The sequence below is a fragment of the Eulemur rufifrons genome, chromosome 2 (assembly GCF_041146395.1).
Source record: "Eulemur rufifrons isolate Redbay chromosome 2, OSU_ERuf_1, whole genome shotgun sequence".
Taxonomy (NCBI): domain Eukaryota; kingdom Metazoa; phylum Chordata; class Mammalia; order Primates; family Lemuridae; genus Eulemur; species Eulemur rufifrons.
In genome coordinates, this window is record NC_090984.1 from 90,630,514 (window position 1) to 90,650,520 (window position 20,007).

Sequence of the window (20,007 nt, forward strand, 5' to 3'; positions counted from 1 at the left end):
TTAATATCCTTTTTTTCACTTACTATGAACATTTCCAACATTTAAATGTTTTAAAATAGTATTTTAATTACATACTATTCCCTTATATAGCTTAGAAGCAGTATAGAGGCAATATTTCTTAGTGGTTAAAAGCACTGGATTTAGAAGAGTGCCTGGGTTTGAATCTAAATTCTGTTACTACCTAGTTAGTGTGACCTAACTTCTCTGTGTTATGTAACTTCTCTGTGCCTCAGTTTTCTTGTCTATAACTGCCTCATAATTAATATACATAAAGTGCTTAGAAAAATGCCTAGCAAATACATGTATAATAGTGTTTGCTATTGTTAACTTTGATATTATTAATAGTTGCCTTGTGTTAGACAATTATGTTTCTAAATATTTGTTACTATAAACCAATGTAGAGATCTTCTTAGTTCATAATCAGGAATGCAAAGATTTTAAATATTAGGTAATTAAGTGTGAAATGTCCAATTTCCTTACGTACTAAGTTTGACAGTTGGTTATTTCTGACATTTCACTTTGACACTTCTTGTTTTATGTTTATTGTGAAGGTACATCCTCTGTCTTTAAAACGCATGTTTTTTGGCTTATGATTATATTTCAAATATTTTTAGAGCAATTTTTGTGAAACCATGGATAAGTCAAAAATTCATGTTATTTTTGAATATGATTTCCATCGTGGAACCAATGCAGCACAGATAGCTTGAAATATCAATGAAGTGTTTGGGAAGGATGTGGCTAATGAACGCACAATACCTCAATGGTTTGAGAGGTTCCGTTCTGGTGATTTTAATCTTGAAAATAAGCCACATGGGCGACCTGAGACCAAGGCGGATAATCATGAGTTGAAAGCTGTAGTGAAAGAGAATCCATCTCAACCTACGTGTGAACTAGTAGTAAGGTTTGCTGTTACTGTTCCAACAATATTGGACCATTTGAAACAAATGAGCAAGGTAAAAGAAGCTGGATAATATGGGTTCTGCAAGAATTAAACAAGCATCAGAAGAGAAATCCTCTCAAAGCTTGCCTTTCTTTGCTGTCAGGACATAAAGGTGAAACATTTCTACAGTGTATTGTTAAATGTGATGAAAAATGGATTCCTTTTGACAATCACATGCACTCGGCACAATAGTTGGACAAAGACGAAGTGCCGAAACATAGTACAAAACCGAATATTCACCAAAAAAGCTAATGGTGTCTGTTTGGTGGTCCAGTATTGGTATTATCTACTACAGCTTCATGAAACCTGGTCAATCAATTACAGTGGATGTCTACTACAACCAGTTGGACTAAATGATGAGGATGCTTGTGATAAAGCAGCCGAGATGGGTCACTAGAGACAGGCAAATCTTCTTGGAAGATAATGCTGGACCACATGTTGCACAAACAATGCTGCTCAAACAGAAGCTGGACTCGGAAGTTCTCTGTCATCCACTGTATTCACCAGGCCTTGCACCACCTTGACTACCACTTCTTCCAGGCTTTGGACCACCTCTTGCAAGGAAAAATATTCAATTCTCTACAAGCTGTGGAAAATGCCTTTAATGATTTCATGGCCACTCACTCTCCAGGTTTCTTCACCCCTGGCATAAACATGCCACCGTTAAGATTGCAAAACTGTGTTGATAGTTTAGGCACATACTTCAATTAATTGTACAGCTTCTTGTTTGAGATATGGTGAACTATACTTTTGATTTGAAATCAGACATTTTACATTTAATGACTTAATATTAAGGTGTTCTTGATAACTAAATAATTTGATTTTAGATGATTTCTTAATAGTAGTTCCATTTAATTTTAGAGGACATTTTATTATGAATAATTTACCATTGGATCCCAAGACTTTGGTATATGAAAAATTTGATAAATTCTCATAAGAACTTCTTAATAGAGGCCAACATATCATCAGGATTATTCTGATGTGTACACAGCCTTTAAGAATTTTCTTTTAAAAATCAGTCGTATGTTTTGATCCATTGCAATTATTCTCACCATAATTTTAGGGAAGTTTAGAGTCTCTTGTATGGATTAGGGTTTTTGTCTCATCTCCTTAATAAAAAGATAGTAATGGCTAGGAGTTTAGACTGTACTAGCTGTGTGATCTTGCATAAGTTGCTTTATCTCTGTAAGTCTTACTTTCCTCATCTGTAAATTGGGATGATAAGAATAATTGCCTTACAGGGTTGTTATGAGGATAAAATGAGATATCAACCCATGTAAAACACTCCAAACAGTTCTTGGCACAAAGTAAGGGCTTCATTAAATAGAAACTATCCTTATATTCATGTTATTATAATATTTAATAAGTTTTCAGAAGAATTTCATTCCCTTGAAGTATCATTATATTGTTTAGAATCACTTAAGCCTTCTTTGTGATAATCTGACAAAGGCTAATATCTTTTGGGCCAAGCCAACGGTGACCTATAATAATGGTGGAAGAATTACTGATGCTTTTCCTTTACTTTGATTTTTTCCATGAATATCTGGACTTTGCAGATTAAATGAAGATACTAGGTTTTTTTTGCATAGACATGTTATTCTAAAATAATTATTTTCTATAGTGATAATAACATGGAAGGAAAATACTCCCTTCAAAGGCATTTATTTGGGCTACAGGATGGGAAATTAAGAAAGCCTACTTTTCCATGTTATTTGGTGTCAAGAATCTCATTAAATGTCTTTTCACTTGTTAGCAGAGGAAAGTTCGAAAGTGCTTGCCTTTGTAGATAATATAGTTAAAATATTGAAATAGTTATGGTGTCAAACCAATAGTCAAAGCCTTCACTGTGAATGGAGGAAGGGATGTTTTCTTGGATACTGTGAATAAATTGATTTATTTCAGTGGTTCAAAAAATTCCTTCAACCCTTAACCACAACTCTAGTACCTAACCACTATGGCCTATAACAGATTATTGTGCATTCATTTATTTTTGCAACAGATTCACAGATATTTATGCAACTAATTTATTGAGCACAGCATTGAATTGTCAATGGCTCATGGCACTGTTGAATATATGATTTCAAGTTTGAGGTTTTTGCAAAATACTGACTTTTGGTTTTAAGTTTTGTTACTATAATGTCACAAGAGCATTGTCTATTGTCAGTTTACTAATTTGGCCAGTCTGCTTTTAGAATTTTCTTAGACATGCACAAAACATTCTCACAAGACAGTTTATTCTTTTTCAGTAGCTATAAATGTTAGAAAGTTCTTTGTTTCTCAACTTGACTAATGTTTAGATCTCTTTTGGGGCCAAATAATCCTTATGAACCTTTGAGATGTGCCCGGTGACCTCATTCTGAGTATACTGCATTAAAAAATGTAACACTGTTCCTTTTAGTGATCATTTGGTACCAATTTGATCATAAACAAATGCAACCTCAAACACAGAAGGCTTGTAGCAAATATACAGAACTATGTAGACATCATTTAGATGATCTATAATATGCCTTTTCTTCTTTTACATTGCCACTGAAATGAAAACAAATTTTAAAATTCTCATAGAATGTACCTTCAACCTTGCTTAAACTCTGTTGAACAAAAAGCCCTGCCATGTTGTAATTCCCATTTATTACTCTCTGGGGTTGCATAAATCTGCCTTCTCTATGACATCCTTTTCAAATATCTGAGGGTAGCTATCATATCTCTTCTTTCTATTCTTAAGGTAAAATTGTCCCAGATTTCTTAAATGTTTTAATTTAAAAATTATATATTGAGCATATGATTTGTGGCAAGGCATAGGCTACAATAAAAATGGGGGCTTCATATTAAAATAGGGGAGGAGTAGAGATTCTCAGGTGGAATCTGAGATCTGCCTATCACTAATAGTGTTACCTAATACTCTTTTAATAGACAAGGACGCAGGATCAGAGGGTTACTTGGGAAAATTTATTTGGTAACATTGCATAGGATGGATTAACGTAGGTAGAGAACAGAGACTCTTGCTTCAGGAGGGCTTCTCCTTTGTCATCATTTCCAGAATCTTCATCATGGTCAGGGCTTAGAACTAAATAGAAAAAATCTTCAGGGTATGATTTTTATGGTATACCTTGATTTTGACACTTGTGGTTTTTTTCTATTATATAAGTACTTTATTATAACTTATTCATCTTCCATTATATTTAAGGAAATAATTGTTTCAAGGATATATTCTTTTGAACACACATACATGCACAAAATTTAGTGTTGCTGATCTTCCTAAGTTCCAGTCTCAGGTTTATTACTGTCTGAAAGCACATAATAAGGGAAACAGAAAGAGAAGGATTTTCCAGCTGAGGAGGAAGTAATACAAAAGGAGAAGAGTGATAGAGTAGGTGATGTGGTTTGTAATACACTGCTCTTAGCCACAGACCGTGATTCTTGACTCTCTGATATTTGTGGTGTTCATGAAGGTATTAAAAGGTGATTTTTAAAAAATTTTTCCAAATAATTGAAAAAAATCCCACATTTATCGCATTCTTCATCTGCTCGTCTTTGAACCCTACTCATGTGCCTAATATGTTGAGGCAAAGTTACTGTGTTTTATTAAATACACACGTATTCTTATTGGCTTGTCATTAAGTTTTATTGTTAGCTGCTTCTTCCCAGCAATTGTACTTCCCTTTACATAGTATTGCCCAACCCACTGAATTTAGTGTTCTGCCTGACAAACAGTATATATTATAGAATGTGTATTTAGTTGTAGCTAAAAATAAATTTTTCTCATTTTTCAAAATGTGCTGGCCTACCTGTTAAACTTCTGCTATAAGATCTGCTAATGGTTCTCAGACTTCTGTGTCTTAATCACCTGAGCATTTGAGATTCTGATTTGGTAATTTTGGAATGGGACTTACGAATCTGTAAATTGTACAAGCACTCATAGATGAAACACAGGCTTTAAATTTCTCAGAGTGAACATCAGGATTATCTGTGAGATTGTTTTTTAAACAGATATGCCAAGCCTATATTTGAATCTGCAGGGTTGGGATCTGGACTTGTATATCTACGGCAAAAAAATTCTATTCGTGATTGTGATATATACCACAGGTCAACCATTGACTAGTCTAAGTCCTTAGTGTATTTTATAGTTACTAAGTTCTAAGTATGTGATAGTATTAATGTCTTAAGGAGTTGGGTACGTCTCCTGTATTTGCAAAGCATTTGTGTATATTTTTAAAGAGAAAATGTATAATAAACCACTTTTGAGTGTTGATGAATAATCTTTGACTCCTTTGGGTGTTTTTGAAAGACACATAAAGAAGTATTTTCTTAGAGCGGTCCCCAGACCATCATCATTGGTAATGCTTGTTAGAAAGCCATATTCTCAGGTTTCATCCAGACTTGACTTCCTGAATCAAAAATTCTGGAGTGAAGGCCCAGCAATCTGTGTTTTAAGAATTCCTCCAGGGGATTGTGATTCAAGTTTATGTTTCAGAGCCTCTATCTTAGCATAAAACATTTACATACACACTTTTTTGTTTTATTTATCCAGTATAATACCTTATATGTAGTCAAGGATAAAAGATTTGTTGAGAGGCTCAATACCAATCTTGGACCAGGAAAGATTTTATTTATATTGCTAATTAGGAATAATCTAAAAACAAAAAGCACATTCTTTTCACAAATAGAACTTCAAGGCACATTAATGCAAACACATAGAAATCTATTAGCTACTTAATAAATGTGATGAATGTGTAAATAAATTCTACTTCAGATGTGATATAGATTGCATTTTCAGAATGTATCCCTCTAATTTTAAATAGTGGTTCTCCCCAACCCCCCGTTTATTTTACTGCAGCATTAGAAAATCAAATATTTAAGCATTTTTGTGAGGTTATTAGAAGGTGAACAATCCATCTATCTTTAATTGTGGATGTTTAAGAGAGATCTTGCCATGCTTTTAAGATAGTAATTACCTAAGCCAAGAAATTTAAGTTGCTTTCAAAAATAAAAAAGTATATGTATTCTGATTTTTGAATTTTAAATTAATAATGAAATGCAGACTTTTCAAAATTTGAAAATTAGACTAGCATGAGAAACTGAAAATATTGAATTATATTGCTTATTTAGTCTCTACTTATCTTTTTAAAAAACATCCAGAATACATACTAGAATATATTTGCCTTTTATTGGAAAGAAATATGATCATCCCTGCTTTATTTCCAAAATGAAGAAAAATTTTAACTTGTTTTTAATCTTTCTGGAAAACAAGTCAAAAAGTTAGATTACTACCTCTTTCAGATTTTTTTTGGCAAATGCAGCTGTATTGGTAGTTCAGTTCTTAGTGAATTTTTCTTAAATTACAAATCTGTGATCCTGCCATCTTCAATCTAGTATAGTTCTTATTTGTAAGAACTTATTGTTCTGGTTTTATCTGTGCATCTGTGAGTAATAATATGTATGTGTATAGATACATATGTTTATATATACACACACATGCATTATACACACACAAGTGGATTCATACTCAAATTCTTTTTGTATAACCTGCTCTTTTCACGTAATACTGTAGTGTAGCATATTGTATAAGTAAGATTAGTTTCTGTAGACTTTGCTTTTGTCCTGAAATTTTATGTTATTTGCATTATGGAAAGATAATTTCTATGCCTAATGTTTTATCAGTTAGGGACTGACCTTGGTAACTGTTATTGAACAAAAACAAGCAACATAAAGATATATTTATCCTATAACAAACTCCATGAGGGTAGGGTCTTGGTCTGTTTTGCTTATTGCACTGTGTCCCGTGCTAGGAAAGATGATCAAGAAATATTTGATGAATAAATAATATTCTCTAACATAACAGTATCCTAAAGGTTCATTTTTAAGTTTATTGATTAGAATTCAGAAGATATTTTCCCAGAGAAAATAATGATAAATTATAGATATGTAGCTGTCCTGAAAATATAATTTATATTTAATTTGAAATGTTAAATTTTTGCTGTTTTTTCCATTAAGTAGGGATAGGTTTTTTAATTAAATGTTACTTGTTTGAAATATTCTGGTTTTGCAACAGTTACGAGATAGAAAATATAACAGATCCTATTAATAATGTTAATACTCACAATAATAAATATAAAATACTTGTCTCAAAGTAACCCCTCTTAAAAAGACATCATTTTCTTGAAAAAGACTGTAGAAAACAAAATTAGTAAACTCATGGTTCTGCCTTGGTTTGAAGACATATTTATAAAGATGATAAAGGTGTTAATTTAATGGGTTAAGAACATTTACTATAACCATGCATTTTCCTGACCCCATTAGCTTAGGACAAAACAGTAAAAAGACAAGAATGTAGATTGAAGTGGAAGGGGAACTAATCTGAAACATTGAACCTGTTCTTAGCAAATTGGTATTCTTGTTTCTCAGCTCTCTCCTTACATTTCTAAATCTCTTCCCTGGCAAGATCACTTACTCTCTTTGGTGATGATGTGGTGCTACTTATTCACTGTTACGTTGCTAGGTGATTTGTTTCAATCAATAGCTATTTTTTTTTCACTTAAGGAGGATGACACTGCTGGCTCTGATGTTGACCTGGCTAATGCTTGTATTTGTCTGTGTTCACATTTATTCCACGATTCATTTATTTAACATTTATTGAGCTACTTTTATGTGTCAGGAACTTGGCTAGGTGAATGGATGGTTGTTTTGTACACAAAATTAACTATCAATCAGTTATTGTAGCATTTATTCTTGCAATAATAAATAAACATATTTCAGTTGAGTGATGGAATTTCAACTTACTAGTTCATAATTCGGCCAGCACTTATTGAATACTTCTTACGTGTCAGGAACCGTTCTAAGTGGTTGGGACGTTATCACTGAACAAAATAGACAAAAGTCCCTGCCTTTGTGGAACTTACATTCTAGTGCAGGTGTGAGTTGTGGGGTAGATAGATAATACATTTAATAAACAAGTAAGATATACACTTACAGATGATTAAGTGCTTTTGGAAAAATAGAACCGGGCAAGAGGACCAGGATGGAAGCAGCGGTCAGGGAATCTCACCTCGATGAGAAGGTGAGAGTGGGACAAAGACAAGAAAGGGTCTTTGTAAGAAGTAAGCCTTGTAGGTATCTGACTGAGGGAGCTGTAGCCCAGGGAGAAGGAACAACTAGTGCAAAGGAGAGCGTGTGTTTGAAGAACAGCAAGGAGACCGGTGTGGTTAGAGCAGAGAAAGCAAAGGAGGGAAGGTGGTAGGATATCAGATCTAAGAGGTAATGAGGCCAGATCATGGAGGCCCATTTGGGCTGTTTTAAGGACTTTGGCTTTTACTCTGAATGAGGCAAAAAGCCAATTTAAGCAGAGGAGTGATGTGACTTGGTTTTCTTGTTAAAAGGATTATTCTAGTGGCTGTTATAGGGAAAGACTACAAGGGACAAATAAGCAGACGGACAAAAGAATAAGATTTTCACTCTAACTTATATCTAGTATGCTTACTTATATTTGAAAATGCATATCCAGATAATCACAATAAATCTAAATAGTATGCCTAGTTCATAGTACTGACAGTGTTATGCTGGTTAATTATGATTATAATCTGTATGATTACAGAAGGCACTGATAAAGCACAAACACCAGGATTTCCGAACAGAATGTTGAAGGAGCAGGCAGTCAGCTTTCCTTTGCCTGAAATTAAAGTCAAATAGCAGATTTGGGCCAAATACTAAATTCAAAGTAAAACTTATGCACATCCTACTGAGAACACAAAGATGAATTTGGGGCAGTTTCCTGCTTCCAAGAAGCTTTAAGGGTTGTAGAGGAAGATAAATATAGCCAAATAACTAGAATGGTCATTTCTACCAGATAGCAGTTTTAGAAGACAGAAAAAACTGAAACAAAATAATGCTTGAGTTGAATCTTTAAAGTTACTCACATAAATTTACCAAGCTGTGTATTGGGAAGGGTACCCCAGGTAGAGAGAGTTAGAGTGGGCAAGCCAGAAAGGAATAATATAGTGCTTTTGAGTAACTACAATGTGGCTGAAGAACGTGAGAAATGATTAGGATAAAGAGATGGGCAGGAAACTAGGTAAGGGAGGGCTTCCTTTTAAAATAATTAGACTTTGTCCTGTGTGCATTTGATGGGATTTTAAGAAGGACTAATACCAGGATTTTTACCTTGTGGTGGTAATTCGAGAGGGAAATTAAAGCAAAGTAACTGTAGTAAGTGACAATGATCAGTGGTTCCCAAACCTTACTATGTATATCATGTGCTTCTAGGAAGTTTTTAAAGACCTAAATTTTGGGGCTCTGCCTCAGATCTACTGAGTCAGAATTTACAAAGGTGGGGCTGAGGAATTTGAAATGGTAGATGTCCCCAAGGTTGTGATGCAGCTAGACTAGCATTTGGGAATACAGCAAGCATTAGGTGACTATTTTAGTAGACTAAGTGGGAGGCTGTTGAAGCTCCTTGAGGGCTGTTCTACTTAATCACTATATTCCTTCCTAGTACCTAGCATAGTGCATGGTACTTGATGGATGCTCAGTAAATATTCTTTGAATGAAGGAACGGTGCATGTTATTCTGAGGTTCAAGGAGGCCACTCCTCATTACTTTTTTGGTTCTCTAAATGAGCTGATATGCGGTAAACACTTAACACAGTGCCTGACACATACTAAGTGCTCAGTAAATGTTAGAGAAAATTTTCTTCATCTTTTCTCTCATAGTATTTCTCACTTTAGGTATCTGGTAATTAGCTTATGCCTAGCCAGATCTCCTGAAGTGAGTATCCAGATTGGCTTTAATTTTGGGATTCTTGCCTTATAACGAATATCCAATAAGAGTATCAAGTAATGATGCACCTTACCACATTTTTAAATTTTTTTAACTGTACAAAATATGTAACAAAAATAGTTTGAAAAATACTTAAAATTCTCTAAGAAATATCCAAAATAGGTGAGAATTTAACATGTTAAAGTCAGAAATGAAAAAGCAATGGGAGACTGGACACAGTGGTTCATGCTTATAATCCCAGCAGTTTGGGAGGCCAAAGTAGGGGGATCACTTGAGGCCAGGAGTTGGAGACCCTCTTGGACAACATAGCAAGATCCCATCTTTAAAAATAAAAAAAAAAATTAGGCATGGTGGCGCACACCTATAGTCCCAGCTACTTGGGAGGCTAAGGCCGGAGGATTGCTTGAGCCCAGGAGTTGCAGGTTACAGTGAGCTATGAATGTGCCACTGCACACCAGCCTGGGTGATAGAGCAAGGCCCTGTCTTAAAACAATAAAGGCATATATAGGGAAAAAAGAATTTAGATTCCCACCTTACTTACCACCAAAATAAACTCCAGGTGGTTTATATCTAATAAATTATAATAGGTGGAAGCAGATTAAGATATTTATTAATTCTTTGGAAGAATGCTAATAAGGAATAAAACACTAGAAATCTCAAAGGAAAAGATTAATTTGGCTTTATAAGTATTTTTTGCTCCCATAAGACAAATACAAGAGGGAACGGATTCTGGAAAAAAACTGACATCTAATATGACATGGTTTATATTTATAACACAAAGAGATTATTTAGATTTATAAAAGTAGAATCAATGTAAATTAATTGAGCAGATTGTGAAATGTAGAGTAAAACTGTAAGAAGTTATGCAGTATATCTTAATGTCAAGCTGGCACCAAACTGAATGTTTACTGGAATGTGCAAAGTCTAGCTTCCTAAGCATGTAAGAGCGGTCAGTCAGGTTAGTAGACAGTCCTATGCAAACAGCAATACAATGCTCAAAGTCATCAGGGGAAAAGAATAGTAACTGGATTCTCTTATGGAAATGTGCAATGTTGTTATACCAAGTAGTGACTTTTATAATTTTCGTTGATTTGTTTGGTGGCATTTTGGTTTCTAAAATCCCTTCAAATTGCTGCAAAATACAAATCAAGAACTTGGTGAATCTTCCTTTTGTTTTCCTGTGAAAATGATGGAATTAAAAACCTTGAAAGTTAGACCTTGAGGGTTACCTTTCAGTGTTTATCCCACTGCCCTATCAAAATCTGGAGGACAGACAGATCCCTTTCCCACTTAAAAATCAGTTAGTCTCAGAAATCACCTCACCTGAGGAGAATACATCACTATATTATGTACATTAGCTTTAGGTGTAGATCTAAAATGGTTTTAATATTTTTAAAAAACCTTCAGCCTTTTTTCATTAATTTGGCCTAATACAAGTCAGAAGAACTTTGTCACAATGAGTACAAAGAAAACAATGAAGTGGCTGTGATTGCCAGACAGATGTTGATCAAATAAAACACCAACAATGGTGATCTAAGATGTTCAAATAGCTGCTGTGTACAGATAAAGTCTACTGGGAGTGTATGGGGTAGATTGAATTACTATCATCTGATTCTCTCCCTACAGTGGTTGGCATTACCCACTTAAAGGTTTCCTTGCTTTGAAAAGCTGGTGGACAGTGGAGCAGAGAGCATCTATCTATTGTAGGTGCCTTTCAGTTAGGATTTTGGATTTACAGACAGACTCCAAGGGCGAGCCTGGTCCTGAGTCCTTCTGAGTAACTTAGGGTCAAGTCCTAAATTCCAAAGCCAGTCCCTTCCCCTTTATGTCTTTGGATATGTGAAGTTGACAAATTTTGAACTTTATAATAATGGTCTAGACTTATGAATACTTATCTTGGCAATTAGAATGAGTTTTTGAGAGGCAGCCTTCTGATTTCAAGGTGGTTTTTTTTTTAAGTACAAAAGGGGGCGAGAAAAGTTTCATCTTTCTCTGCTGCATCGCTCTTAATAAAAGAATCTGTTCTGTAAAATTTGGGTTCAGTCAAAAGGCTGCACTTAAGGACTTAGAAGGTCACAAGTGGCCTTAAGGCCACAGGTTTCCCGCCCTTGTAAGGGACTTCAGAGCCAGACTGCTTGAGTTGGAATACAGGTTCTACCATTTATTAACTGAGTAACCTTGGGTAAGCTATTTAGCCAGGGTCCTTATCTGTAACATGATGATAATAAAGATTAAATAAGTTAATAGGTGAAAATGTTTAGAATACCACCGTGTACATAGTAAGCACCATACATGAAGTGTTTAGATTTAAAGCTGGAGGCAAAAATGCCAACTAAAGAGTGAACATGAAAATTTCCTAGCATTTTCCTTGGACCGAAGACTTTAAGAAGTGCTAGGCAGCTAAAACAATGAGATATAGTTCACACCTATCAGTTTGGCAAAAATTAATAAGATAAAAAAGATCCATAATACGTAATACTGAAGAGTGCATGGAGGAACTGATATACACGTGTATTGGCAGAGACAAAATTGGGTACAGACCCTTTTGGAAAAGTATTATCTATAAAAAATTTAAATAGCACCTCTTTTATGTCATGAAATTTCACTTCAGAATGTCTATCCTGTCAAAATACTGACACAAATGAAAAACAACAACAAAAAACTACTTGTATCAGAAAGACCAGAAAGTTTTTTCACTAAATAGTATAGTTGGGCAATATTTCTTAAAATTTATACATTAACTTTAATAGAAATAAGTCTGATCAAGTCAATTTCTTAAAAGTCAATATCTTTATTATTAGGAATTCTAACAGGCTTTTTGTGTGTAATTAGTAGACAACACAGATGACTTAAGATGTCTGCAATTATTTTATGTTCCTAATCTAAGGAATAAAACATTTTGTATAAAACAACTATTGATTATTCATGAACTTTGTACACAAGCTTTAATAAGACACTGGCTCAAAATTATTTTTCTAAATATATTTCATATACGAAATAACTTCAAGATACGATTGTTAGTTTCATGTCCAGTACTGTATGTTAGATAGTAATAAAATAATAAGTATGCAAAAACCATAGCACCACAGAGATTGAGCTATTTTGCAAGTTTACTCAAACACTTATTCTAGAACAGTAATGGAAATGAGTAAACTATTCAAAAGACAGAATTTTGACTGTACTCTTAACTGAAATAGCACCTTATGCAGGTACTATTGATATGTATAAAAATAACATAGGGCCCAGCACTGTGGCTCATGCCTGAAACCCTTGCACTTTGGTATGCTAAGGCAGGAGGTTTGCTTGAGGCCAGGAGTTCAAAACCAGCCTGGGCAACATAGTGATACTCCTTCTATACAAAACATTTTTTAAAATTAGCCACACATGGTGGGGCACCTCTAGTCCCAGCTACTTGGGAGGCTGAGGCAGGAAGATCACTTGAGCCTAGGAGTTCAAGGCTGCAATAAGCTGTGATCAATCCACTACACTCTAGCCTGAGCGACAGAGCAAGACCCTGTCTCAAAAAAAAAAAAAAAAAAAAAAAAAAAGGATGACAATTGATAGAGAAATACAGTGACTTTATTTGCATGCTGCAAATCTACTTATTTCCTTCTGGTCTACACATTTTTCACTGTGCAGTGTAGGTAGTAAAACAGATAGTACAAGAGTCATCTCTGTGGGACCTAAGCCCCATGGTCTAACAGAAATAATTCTTGGTCAGTATTCTGATTCTGTGGTATATGACTGATAAAAAGGGCCTTCCTGTGAGTAGACAAGAAGCTGGACAATTCAGATTCTCAAACTCATAAGAGCTTTGGAAACTAGCTTTAAGTTTAGAAATGTTTTAAGAGCTCCCACAGTCACATGTGAAGAGCATCCTACAAATTTCTCCATTAAACCTTTATTATAGGTCCCCTGATTGCCTTCTGTCTGGACTGATTATATAATAAAGGACGTAACGATTTTCATCACCTTCTTCATACCTAATATAGGTTTGTCAACTCTTGAGGTGTCATATTACTTATTTTCTTAAAGCTCAGTTTTCATCCAAAATTCAGGCTCACGCTCAAATTCTTCTTCTCACAGTCTGCGCTAGCTTAAATATATTGTCCTTGAAATGTTTTATCCAACCTCTTGTTTCTAATGGATTTGTTTTAGAAGCTTATTGCCACACTTTGCTATCTCCAAAGTTCTGGACGATACAGGTATTTCTAAAGGTATGGAGACATTTCATCACCATGGTTAGCTTGATCAGATAGCCTTTAAGAAAACCATATCACAGGTATTATAAGGATTTCAGTTTTTTCACCATGTGTTTCATTTGGGTAGTAACTTGTCAGTAGCTTACATCAATTGAGTAGTTCAGAAAAAAAAGGATAGGATAGTAAGTCTGATTAAAGTTGCTTATAAGATTCTGAGCACCTGGACTAATTGTGGCATTTGAACTAATATTCAGGTTTATCATGAGGTCATTGATCTTCACTCTTTCTTTGGGTGCTTTTATTTGAACCAGATAGGAATCTGTTTCCCACAGCCATCACTGCCTCTCACCTACCTCTTTAAGAGGGGAAAAATGTGAGGGAAACAGCATCTGTTAGGGTCAATAGAAGCCAACTTGGTTCCCCCATCCCTTTCCAGGAATATTGTGTAGAACTCCAGTGTGTGTGTGTGTGTGTATATATATATATATATATATAATCGATTTTTAAAACTGTTTTAGCCAGGCACGGTGGCTCAGGTCTGTAATCCCAGCACTTTGGAAGCTGAGGTGGGAAGATCTCTTGAGCCCAGGAGTTTAAGACCAGCCTGGGCAACATTGAGAGGCCCCATCTCTACAAAAATAGAGTTGGCTGGGCATGGTGGTGTGTACCTGTAGTTCTAGCTACGCAGGAGGCTGAGGTGAGCTACCACACCACTGCATTCTAGCCTGAGTGACAGAAAGAGACCCTGCCTCAAAACGACAACAAACTTTTATACATTTTAAGTTCAAACTGAAAACATTTACAATCAGTGAGAATAATGAGGCAACTCTGTGTGAAAAATAAAATTGCCAGACTGTTGATGTTGTTACATTTTCAAGTAGACTCAGTGATTAATTTCTGTTGTTTTAAAATAAATTGTACACCATTGAGAAAATCCTGGTTCATATAATAAGTAGTTATAAGTGATAACAGTTTTTAATAGTTCAAATTAAATCTCAAGGTACTCAAGTTAAATTGATCAAGATGCTTGAATTGAAATTCTTGTGTCAAAGTTCAGTTACTGCAATAACAAATGTTTACATTCCTTACAAAGTATAAAGGTCATTTAAGCACACAAACTTGAGTAAGTGCTAAAACTATAGTATCATGATGATCACAATACAACATAACAGGAGAACTGGGTTGTATGATTGTATCTTTCAGCTTTGCAGATTATTTGGAGGAAAGAGAGGGTTGAGGTTGGAGACAATTACTACCTCATTCACAGGATGTAAGGAAGAGTAAGTGAAATAATGCTAGCAAAGTCCTTAGCTAAATGCTCAATAAATCATCATAGCTGTTTTAATAAATAACCGATTTAACAGGATTGAGTTGAGGGGCCTAGGAGATCAGCTTAAGTATTTGAAATAGAAGCAACATTCTCCACTAAGAAGATAAACATTGTGGAAGAGCAAAGATTTTGGAGAAAAAAAAAAACACCTGGGTTCAAATCCTGGTTGCTATATAATGGCTGTTTTTAACTTACTGAATCCCAGTTTCCTATTTATAAAATAGGGACAATATTTAGCCTATTTACAGGTTGTTTTGAGAGAACTAGGTACCTGGTACCTAGTGTGGGGAACATAATAGGCTTTGATAAACAATAGCTATTAAGGAGAACCAGGCTTAGCCTTGCGTTCATCTGGGTCAGGAGGGATAGATGCCACTAGGCAGTTAAGCAAAGGAAGATAGCTTTGTTTGGTATGACTTATGAAAATCTTTCTGACATTTTCTTGGATGAGTTCCCTAAAGATATAGCATTGTATTGACACCTTTATCTTTGCTAACCTGTCCCTTTAAATTCTTGGTATCGTGGCACATCTTTTCTTCTCCCATATCTCTGCACTTATTTACTACCTATTATCCCTGTAATAGATAAGGGGCTGCTAATGGCATAGGCAACTGAAAACAGTGGCTTATTATAACTGCTAATATCAATTCCTATAGCTTATAGTCAATATTGTTCATGCGGTAGGGTAGAAGGTGAGAAAGTATTGGAGTCAAAAACCAGTTTGTAGCTATTACTGTTTTACCTGCTTAACAACTCTTGCTTTCAAGTTATTATGTACAACTTTACATAGTTTCTCTAGATTTAATTATATTGGTTTCTCTGTGTTAAGACTACTCTTGAATGACTGTGAGGTACAGCCTTACATATACAGGTTACTTTAAGGTTTTGGCTAAAACAAAAACATCCTCTCCAACTTGACACACCAGGGAGAAAATACCTGCTTTGGACAGGTTTAAAGCTTGACTTCAGACTTGTGAGAGTTCCTTATGTCATCAGTAATCCAAAATTTTTATAGCTGTCTTTTATAAACATTCATCTAATAATAGTAGACAAATCTCCATATAATTTAATTACATGGCATCTTCTAATCCTTCTGTGATATAGGCAGAAATGTAAAATTGGTTTTATTCAAGCTAAGGCAAATTAACTTATATACATTGTCTGTCTCTTTCCCCCTTTTTTTGGTTAAGTAGGATAAGTTCTGAACGTCGAAAAGAAAAGTCTAGAGATGCAGCCAGATCTCGGCGAAGTAAAGAATCTGAAGTTTTTTATGAGCTTGCTCATCAGTTGCCACTTCCCCACAATGTGAGCTCGCATCTTGATAAGGCTTCTGTTATGAGGCTTACCATCAGCTATTTGCGTGTGAGGAAACTTCTGGATGCTGGTGAGTTGTTTTATAAGGGCATAAGAGGCCTGAAAATTAGAAATCAGAACTATTAATAATTAGAAATTATTTTTAGGAGGAGGTCACAATGTTTTTATTTTGTATACCCCATTATGTTGTGGTATGTATACTTTTTATAACTTTTCAGTAATCCTTACTATTTTCACCAAGTTTTTTTGTAATAAGTTTAGTTACTCTTTGAAATAATCCTGCTGTTTGCATTGTAAATTGTTTTGCTTTATTCTGTTAAACATACTCTCTAAATTCTTCTCTAATATGATATTCATGTTATTATTTGCTATTAAAGCTTTATTCAGAAATTTTTAAGATAATAGCTTTTTTTTTGCTTTTTCTCCTCTACTTATGTACCTTTCTTCCTTTAAAAGCGTGACCGTTCTTCATTTTCAGTGGTTTCCCTTGCTGCATTACTTTAATCTTTTTTGTTACAAGATTTTCCTCTTCTTATGCCCTTTTTAGGTGATTTGGATATTGAAGATGAAATGAAGGCACAGATGAATTGCTTTTATTTGAAAGCCCTGGATGGTTTTGTTATGGTTCTCACTGATGATGGTGATATGATTTACATTTCTGATAACGTGAACAAATACATGGGATTAACTCAGGTAAAATAGCCTCGTATTAAGAGCTCTTCTATATGTTTTTTGATTTTTATGATGTAGATCTAATTTTTAAAAATGTGTTTACAGTTTGAACTAACTGGACACAGTGTGTTTGATTTTACTCATCCATGTGACCATGAGGAGATGAGAGAAATGCTTACACACAGAAATGGTAAGAAAAGCCTATTAGTTGATTTAATGTGACATGTGGTTTTAATCAGATACTGTTATTAAGTTAAATTTTGCTATTGTACTAACCTATGGCAAAATGCCATTTCATGTTTAATAAAATGTTTATTATTAAAACTCTTAATCTATTTTTTAGGAAATTCATAGAAATACCTTAAAATACCTAATTCTATAAATAATTACATATATGTATGTTTGTATGTGTGTGTATATGAATAGATAAAATAAAATGAAAAAACAAATAAGGATCAGGACCACAGGAGTGATAAATTAAAATACAACTTTAAGACAAGGAGAAGTCATAATACAAATGGCAGATAATAGGATTTTAGATAGTTATTGAAGTTGAGATACAAATTTGAGTCTGAGCTTATTCTAGGGGCCCCAAGAAAAAAAGGAAAAGTTCACCAGAATTTTAAGAGTATAATAACTGCTTATTTAAACATCTTGGGATGTTCTCAATAATTTGAGACTGTGTAGTTAGCTTACAAGGTATCACATTATGGACGTTCACACATTAACAAAAAAAAGACACCAGGCTGGGCGTGGTGGCTCAGGCCTGTAATCCTGGCACTCCAGGAGGCCGAGGAGTGAGGATTGCTTGAGGTCAGGAGGTCAAGAGGAGCCTGAGCAAGAATGACACCCCATCTCTACAAAACATAGAAAAATTAGCCAGGCGTAGTGGTGTGGGTCTGTAGTCCCAACCACTCGGGAGGCTAAGGCAGGAGGATTGCTTGAGCCCAGGAGTTTAAGGGCTACAGTGAAGCCCAGGAGTTTAAGGGCTGTAGTGAGCCATGATGATGCCACTGTACTCTAGCCTGGGTGACAGAGGGAGACTGTCTCAAAAAAAAAAGAAAAAAAGAGAGAGAGAAACCAAGACCTCTAACCTTTAAGAATGAATTGTTAAAAAATAATCACATGTTCCAAGATTTTTGGGAAGTACCTCTTGAATTACAAAAACTTAACAATTGAAGTCTTTTCCACATTTGTGCCTCCTTAAACAGTATATACTGATCATAATTGAACCTTTCTTCCGTGTCTAAACGTTGCCATAAGAAAAATTTGTTATTCTCTACAGTTCTTTACTACTTTTCAATTTAAGTATATAAGGTTGTTTGCTTCTATATTAAACAACCTCAAATTAGTAGTACTTTTTGAATAATTTTTAAGGTTTTCTTTTTTATCTCATGTATAATAATAATAGCTAACTTCTACTGAGAGAATATTCCGTGCCAGGACACTGTTCTCTTCGCTTTATATGCTTTAACTCCTTTATTTCTCACAACCACCTTATGAAGTTAACTGTTAACAATTTCTAATTTACGGAGGAAACTGAGGCACAGTTACTGAGTAACTTGCCCAACATCACTTGGTTAGCAAATGGCAGAACTTGGCCTGAACTTGGGTAGACTGGCTCCATAGTCCACGCTCATTAGTACCTTAGAGATCTTTTCATGTTCTTGCTCTCGCTACATTCTGTCTTTTTTCAGTAGGTGCCCCCTCCTGTTTTTATTTCATATTGTGTTTTTACTGTGAACTTGGAAAACAAGTACATACTTTTTAGACATCTGTATAAAGGAGGAGTGAATATGCTCTGAGCAAGGACCCGAGTGGGTTGTTAATGAGTTTAATATATGAGATCTAGTGTTTAGACTTGAGGTCTGTATTGATCACTTAGTTAGTGCTTCCCTGGGGCTAGACTATAAATGGATGGATATTAGGAAGTCTTGTTTGGATTTGGTAATGATGTTAATACATTATTCTAAATCAGATAAAGTCTTAATATAGTTTAAATGTATGTTTTGAACCAAATGTTCTTTTTTAAAGCACACAAACATTTTTTTAAGTCATTCCTAATGGAGTTAATGAATTTTTGATGTTTTGTTGGGAAACTAAAATATAGAGTTTCACTTTTAGAAGTGAAGGCTGTCGCAAAGCATCACATTTTAGTGATACACTAAGAGCCACTGGTATGTTTACACAAATAATCTTGTAATTCTTTCATTTAAATTCTAAATATATGCTTTAGAATTCATAAATTATAAAACATGACTTATTTTAGAGAGCTGAAAATGTAGTTTTTAAAAAAGTTTTTTTCCATTAGGAAAATGCTAGTACTTTTCACTTACCTTGGTTTTTAAATTTATCTGCATCTCCCCATTCGGAGGCCTTGGGTTTCTTCCAAAGGTCAGTTTAATTCAAGGTTAGATTATGAAGGATTGAAAATACCCCAGGAAGTTTACATGTGGCTCTCTACTGCCATGACCACAATCATCACCACCTACCCCTGACACATACACCTATGCCATCACCAAGACCATTATGATTCTTGTGGTGGCTTTTAAAAATCTTCTCTTGAATGCTTCTAGGAAGGGCAAATTCAGTCCTTATCTAAGTAAACCCAAGATACTTGCATTGGCACCAGGATTGCCCCATCTTTCCTTGTTCCATTAGCAAATAAATATGAACTAGAACTCATCTTCTTCCTCAAGAGTCCAGCATTTCTAGCTATCTGTGCCTAAATTTAAACTTATTCTCTTATTTCTTTTCCACTTGACGGTGTTCTTTTAGTT

General features: G+C 34.7%; 1 protein-coding gene across 4 annotated transcripts in view; it reads left to right on the plus strand.

Moving 5' to 3' along the window:
* The window catches only part of HIF1A (hypoxia inducible factor 1 subunit alpha), a 43,617-nt gene that overhangs the window by 6,468 nt on the left and 17,142 nt on the right, over window positions 1–20,007 (plus strand). For 2 of the 4 annotated variants that reach the window (XM_069465039.1, XM_069465041.1), the window contains exons 2-4: window positions 16,435–16,625; window positions 17,103–17,248; window positions 17,333–17,417. In XM_069465039.1, coding sequence (XP_069321140.1) covers window positions 16,435–16,625; window positions 17,103–17,248; window positions 17,333–17,417 — 422 coding nt within the window. Of the gene's footprint in view, window positions 1–16,431; window positions 16,626–17,102; window positions 17,249–17,332; window positions 17,418–20,007 lie in introns of all 4 variants that reach the window. The other 2 variants (XM_069465038.1, XM_069465037.1) reach the window with 1 other exon arrangement.